The following is a 6,965-nucleotide window of genomic DNA, read 5'->3' as shown; positions in this document are numbered from 1 at the left end:
ATCTTCACTCCCCTTAGAGAATGAAGAACAAATCAGACTTCAAGCAAGACGGCGTCTGGAAGAGCAGCTGAAACAATACAGAGTGAAGAGGCACCAAGAAAGAGTAAGAACTTTTCGGGTGATTCTTTGCTTTTAAGGACTCTCTAGTATGGGTGGGAAAGCAGGAAACTCTCACTGGACCTGATCTAAATCCCTTTCCTTATCTTTTTTCTGTCTGTGCCAAATTTGACCTTCAGTTATATCAGCACTGTGGCTGAAGTCTGTGGAGCAGTGCCAGTGAATGTGAAGGCCACTTACTCTCTTAGAATTTCATGGAGCAGTAGCTTCTAGATATTTTTGTAATAATTTGGAAAATCTAATTTGAAGAGCAATTTGGAGTATCAATTTGGAGTATCAACTGTTCATTTAAAAAATGATCTACTCAAGTATATGAAGCAGATGAACCCACTGCCTAGGGGCAAAGGATGTTGCAGGCCACGTTGCATTCAACTAAGTCTAGTTAAAATCAGATTGTTGGTGAAGTGCTATATACATTTCAAGTATTAGATCTGTAAGAAATGTTGAAGCTTTACATTTAAATGCAATAGCAGAAAAAAATCACTGATGTTAGTTGTACTGTTACATTATGGAATTTATTTTTTGGTTTTGGTTTTTTTTAGTCTAAACAGTGTATACCCAAAAATCGGCCCTCAAGTACACTAGATCCTGAGCTGATGTTAAATCCAGAAATCTTGCCAAGAGCCAGCACTGTAGCTATGACGAAAGAGTACTCCTTTTTGCGGACCAGTGTCCCCCGCGGGCCGAAACTGGGAAGCCTGGGACTTCCAGCAAATTCAAAAGAGAGAAAAAACTCTAAATCTTCCAAATCAAGTAAAATCCGGTCTTTGGCTGATTATAGAACAGAAGAGCCAGACCCTGCAAATACTAATCGGAATTTTTTGACTCCAGATTCATTTGGTGGGTCTCTGAAGCAGAACAGAAGTAGTTTGACATCAGTTGTGTCTGAGATCAGTCTGCCCTCTGACACAGATGATCGACTGGAGAATTCCTCATTGGCAGGGGACAGTGTTTCTGAGATTGATGGAAGTGAAGTTGGAATGAGGCTGGATGGAAATGAAAGTGACAGCTCTACCTACAGCAGTGTGTCAGGAAAGGGGCTGTACAGTATTTTACAGAATGCAGAAGGCAAACAAGATACTTCATACACGATAAATGGCCAGAAGATTCCTTCTGATGCGGTGGGCCAATTTCCTTCCATCAGGGAGGTCTTACAGGCTGCAGCTGCAGAGCATCATGCCCAGGAGCAGGAAGTTAATGGGGAAGTACAGAGTCGGAGAGAGAGTATTTCCAGCAGGTAAATATGTTGCGTTGCATTATATTGCCATTACCATCCTAGGCGTTTTTTGGCATATCCATCTGAAGCTTTAATTTTCAACAGGTACATTGAGTATAGCTCTGATTTCTGTTCATTATGATAAAATGTGTGCTGACTAATGGATCTTTAAATAAAACTATACGGTCAGTTCACAGAGTACATGTTTAATATATCTAAAGATCAAAATATAGCTCAAAGATTGTCAGCCAGGGTGACATAGTCACACAAACATGAATCGTAGGGAAAACCCAAGATTGTAAATAGGAATCTATAGCATTAAAAACTTCCTGACCACTTTGTAGTCTTTCAGAAGAATGGCCTTAGTATTATTCTGTTTTAAAAGAGTGAAAATCAAGAGCAGGCATTTTCAAAGGGCTGCATTGTGCCTAGGGAGGGGATACCTTGAGTTTAAAAAGGTTGAGAACCATTGATAGATAGGAACCGGCTGTGACTGAATGATTTAAACCACAGGTTTTATAGATCTTTGCATAGATCTGTAGGGTATTCCCCAATCCACTTCACACTAAACAACAAATAATGGCAGTTTTAACATATGACGTTTTAATGACATAGGTAACACATTTATCTGGATTATACCATTTTAGATATTTTCAGTTTCTTGTCACAGCTCCATAGCTGAGTTTTTTAAATTTCCTTATAAATGTGTAGATGGTCTGGCAAGGCATGATTCTGGGTATACTTAGGTCACCCTGGCATAACTTCAAAATGCACCTGAAGTACAGTCAGACATTTTCAGCTAACCCACCACAGTGGATTTTGACACTTAAATCTCAGATCTCCCCTCCCCTCCTTTACTTCTTTCAAGAATGTGGAAGTAAAGATGAGCTGTGCATGATGCCATGAGAATAATTTAAGATTGGGCTTTTTATTGTGGGTGTGAGAACAAATTCTCAAGCCATGGTCTATACCCTGACCTGAAAAAAGGAATTGTAGATATTACTGACTGCAGAAAGAGTAATAGTTTCTCTTGGTTTTGTTATGTATCTTTTCAGCACTATGTACTTGTGAGATGCCAGGGTCCTTGCTCAAATTTTGTTATATTCTTCAGCCCCTTAGCTGGGATTTGCTTTTGGATCTTTGCAAGTGTGTGTGTCTGTGATAACCTAAGCATGGCTGAAAACTTTTCTCTGACAAGAGATCAAAGTTGAACTAACAAAGGTATAACTGGTCAGACTGACAGGGCTACAGTTTGTTTTCCTGCTTGTCTAATATTTGTTGTAGAGTTTGAACAATTTTTTTTGAAAATACAGCTACATGTCTTCTTTTTCCTACGTGGGAGAAGGAAGTAACTTTTCAAAATTTTGGAGGCAAGATCAATAGAAAATCACAATCTACACAATCACTTAGGTAGCAAGGTAGAGCAGAAGTTATTATCCCTTTGTTCTATGAGGTAAGCTGGTTGTGAATGTATAGTATGTTAGCTACTGTGCAGTGACTGCTTATGTGTATGTTTTTGCCACATGTTGAATATGAGAGTTTACAAAAAAGCTTACGTCCACTTTCACTTCATGTGGGGAGAGAAAGCACTTCAACTTAGTTAACACCCTTGCTTATCTTACAGTAATGTGTTCATGTGACCGTACACTTAATCAGCTGTATAGGGGGATGAGAATAAGGAGATATCTGTGCTGAACAGCTTTTCTTTGTAACTGTTCTCTAGGCATTTCAGCCTTCTTTCTTTTTAACTGGTTGATTTATTAAATCCTGACCTTATAAGCATGTATGGTGTCTCTGTCTCCAGTGTCTCTCTGGAAAGCTCTATCGCAGGAACTCATGATGAAGTGTTGCAGGTCCTAAAAGAGAAGATGAGACTAGAAGGACAGCTAGTAGCACTGTCATTAGAAGCAAATCAGGTATAAGATAAATCTGAATTTCGCTATTTAATAAAACTAGAGCCACACACTGATTCGAAATTTTTAAGAATTTGCCACACTAAGATGTGTGATTTTTTTTTTTTCATAGTGTTATACAGCATATATTTTTAAAAAATGAATTTTAAAATAAACTCTTTAAATTTAGGTTAGTAAAATATGTGGAAAAGGGGATCTACTAAAGGAAAATCTGAGAGGGAAAGGGTGCAAAGGAATGTTTTTTTGCAAATAAAACAAATCTTAACAGGAGGACAGTCTTCTGTTCTACAAAAGCTGTCTTATATACCAAATACCTGGGTATAACTGTGCTTTGTAAAGGGACTATTTTTATGCACTTCTACCTACGTTCTTTTGCCATATTGGAAACAATAAATGGAGTGCAACTTTTTTCTTTCTGATCCTGCAAGTATATATTACTTGCTTAGCAAAATATTGTTTTAGTTGCTTTTGATTTCTTTGCCTCTCTTGTTAGTTTGCTTTGTCAGTCTCCCTTAATTTTTTAAAAATTATTTTCTTGAACTTTTTAGGCACTCAAAGAGAAGACTGAACTACAAGCGCAGCTTGCAGCTTTGAACATGAAGTTTCAAGCACAGATGGAGCACAGCCAGAGTAGCCAACAGAAGCAGGAGTCCCTGAGCTCGGAAGTGGCCACATTAAAGCAATCCTGCTGGGATCTGGAACGAGCAATGGCTGACTTGCAGAATGCTTTGGAAGCCAAGAATGCCAACTTGGCTTCCTCGAATAATGACCTTCAGGTGGCAGAGGAACAGTACCAAAGACTCATGTTAAAAGTTGAAGATATGCAAAAAAAAGTTCTCAGTAAGGATAGCACAGGTGAGTTGATATAAATCTCAGTCTCAGACACTTGCTATTCTCCCCCTTTTTCCATTCTGCAAGAAATTTTAATTAACCTTAAGTCATATGGGTGCTGTCAGTTACTGATGCGATGATGGTGGTAGTAGGCAACTGTTGATCCTTCTGGATCATAGTGTGTGTGTGAGAGAGAGGTCACCAGGACCTTCAACACATATGCCTAGACAGGAGTATGGAGGAGTGGAGGCTCTGACCTTATACCCCACCTTTTTAGGTCATTGAGACAGAATCCAAAGGCCAGACTGAGTCCGGACTTTTGGTGTCTTGAGGGCTGTAATTGTATGCATGTCTGGGAATCAAACCTGGGTCTCCCGCATGGCAGACAAAGATTCGACCACTGAGCCACAACAGTGTGTATTATTGATGTGACTGCATTAAAACCAAGAAAAATGTTAACCTGCTGTCATGACACTGTATTACAGGTTTTTGCTGCGTAGTGTGTTACTTTTGTCTTAAATTAGACAAAACCAGAGTAAGTAAGTAACTTCTTTTACTTCTAAAAGAAGTTGAGTATGCAAAGAAGGGATTTTTTTTTATTTTTATTTTTACAACTGTATTCTGCTGATGACATTAACTCTGTAAACACTGGGATTTCATCTGGCCTTTCGGGGAGTAAACTGGGTTTTGTTTGTTTCTTTCTTTCTCTAGACCTGCTTCCGCTAAAATAGGCTGACCATGAACAAATGTCACCAAGGCTCACTACTGCTCTTAGAAATATCTGAAATGGAACATTTGGAACTAGCATAGTTTTAAAGTCTTTATTTTTCCCTTTCATAGTTCATGATTTGCGACAACAGTTGGCCTCCTTACAGAACCAGCTTCAGCAGGTACAGTTAGAACGGGCCACGCTGACTAATAAGCTGAAAACATCTGAAAGAGAGATCACATCACTGCAAAATGTACGGCAGTGGTATCATCATCAGTTGGCATTGGCACAGGAGGCTCGTGTTAGACTACAAAGTGAGATGGCCAACATACAGGTATCTACTTGCATTATCACAGGCACCTCAGAACCACTTTCTACACCCTTGCTGCTTTCTTCTTATGTTACCTTTTATCTAGCAGCGTAAATTGTTCATAAACTTTTAAGACGGAAACCAGTCTAATTTATATGAGGTGCATATCAGGTTTTTTCTTTTTTGTATCTTGCATCACAAGACGTTAATTCTTGCCTAGTGCTCTGGCACAAATTGAACCAACACACCTCCTGACAAGCTCGTTGAGCACGCTAATAGATGTAGATCTATGGACCCATGTAAGGTAATAGATTAAAGCATTGAGAGATTTTTGAGTTATCTGCCGTACAGCTTCTTTGCTGTCATCCATATTTGAGTATTTGTATTTAATCTGGCTCTTCCTTTTTGCAGGCTGGGCAAATGACCCAAGCAGGCATGTTGGAGCACCTCAAACTGGAGAACGTGACGTTGTCTCATCAGCTAACAGAAACCCAGCACAGATCCATTAAAGAAAAAGAACGGATTGCAGCACAACTGCAAAATATTGAGGTAAAGTTGTACCTCTGTGAATTGTATTGTGTTTAGGTTTTATATTTGAATTTGGTGATCATATTATTTTCTGATTCCAGGTAAGGTAAGAAGGTATTTTTATAGGTAAAAGTGACGTCATCATGTTCTCATTGAAGTGCTGTATATCTAACATTGTTTACATGATGATATATTGTTTTATATATGGTTCCCCAGAAAGCAAGTGTTACTTCCCAAAACATTCAAACTACTTGTAAGGGAAACCTGGTTAGGCTAGAAACTTTACCTACCAGAAGGAAGCACCTTTAAAAGGCTTAAATGTAATGTTGCATCTCCCAAGACTTTCAGGTTCACAGTTCTCTGGCAGAGATCCTCACCTCTCTGGCACAGATTTCTGCTACAGGTCCAACCCAGCAGAGCCAGGGGCCTGGAGCTTCTAGGATATGTGACTGCTGGGCAGACCTGGAAGCAGTTGGTTTTCAGCCGGAGGCAGTTTGCCAAGAATCCAGGCAATGTTCTTTTGAGACACTGCCTTGGAGTGAGCAAAAGACAGGTGAACCAGAGATGTTTTGAATAAAATATTTAACAAACCAGCTTTTTCTGAGGATGTGTTGTTTCACTGGAAAATTTCCAACCAGTTCTTATTGTAAATGCTTGTGAAAAGTTTACTTTCGGTCTGCAAACATATTGTTTCAATTCTTTCCTATGCTATACATATTTTTTTATTGACTGTCAGTAAAATAAGAACGTTACTTAGGAATTCAGTGTTTGAGGGAAGTACACTAACCCTTCCAAGGTATGTCCTAAATTTGGTAAATCTCTGACTGGGTATCTTGAATGCCAACAACTGAATGATATGTGCTTTCTCTCTTCACAAAAATCTTCTCTAACATTTTAAATCCATTACATTTGATATTTGTACTACATTCTTGTATCATAACAGCTCCTTGTTTTTTGCTGTGCAGGCCGACATGGTAGATCAAGAAGCTGCATTCATACAGATTCAGGAAGCAAAAACCATGGTGGAAGAAGACCTGCAGAGAAAGCTGGAGGAATTTGAGGATGAGAAAGAGCAACTTCAGAAAATGGCTGATTCTGCAACAGCACTGGAGCTAGAACTTAATCAGGTAGATTCAATTATTAGTTAGCTTCCTAAAGGTTACAAGGTAGATATTTAACTTGAAAACAGCATAAATGAATTTTGCATTTACTGGATCTAAATTATATGGAGGCATAAACACATTTGTGTTTCTCAGGGGTGTAGGTTGTAGCCGTGTTGGTCTAAGGACATAGGCAGACAAGGAACCTTGTCTGCCTTTGTGTTTCTCAGTAATTTCCAGA

The 6,965-nt window shown here is 39.0% G+C and overlaps 1 protein-coding gene across 1 annotated transcript in view; it reads left to right on the top strand.

The window, feature by feature from the left end:
- GOLGA3 (golgin A3) overlaps positions 1-6,965 on the top strand; it is a 34,820-nt gene that overhangs the window by 6,896 nt on the left and 20,959 nt on the right. The window contains exons 3-9 of the mRNA XM_025212324.1: positions 1-103; positions 660-1,354; positions 3,138-3,249; positions 3,795-4,101; positions 4,918-5,120; positions 5,508-5,645; positions 6,590-6,751. The exon at positions 1-103 is cut by the window's left edge and continues 5 nt beyond it. Of these exons, the coding sequence (XP_025068109.1) occupies positions 1-103; positions 660-1,354; positions 3,138-3,249; positions 3,795-4,101; positions 4,918-5,120; positions 5,508-5,645; positions 6,590-6,751 (1,720 nt within the window). The remainder of the gene's footprint in view (positions 104-659; positions 1,355-3,137; positions 3,250-3,794; positions 4,102-4,917; positions 5,121-5,507; positions 5,646-6,589; positions 6,752-6,965) is intronic.

This window comes from Alligator sinensis, unplaced genomic scaffold (genome assembly GCF_000455745.1).
Source record: "Alligator sinensis unplaced genomic scaffold, ASM45574v1 scaffold748_1, whole genome shotgun sequence".
Taxonomy (NCBI): Eukaryota; Metazoa; Chordata; order Crocodylia; family Alligatoridae; genus Alligator; species Alligator sinensis.
The sequence above is the reverse complement of the archived record's forward strand: the minus strand, read 5'-3'. Positions and strand labels throughout refer to the sequence as shown.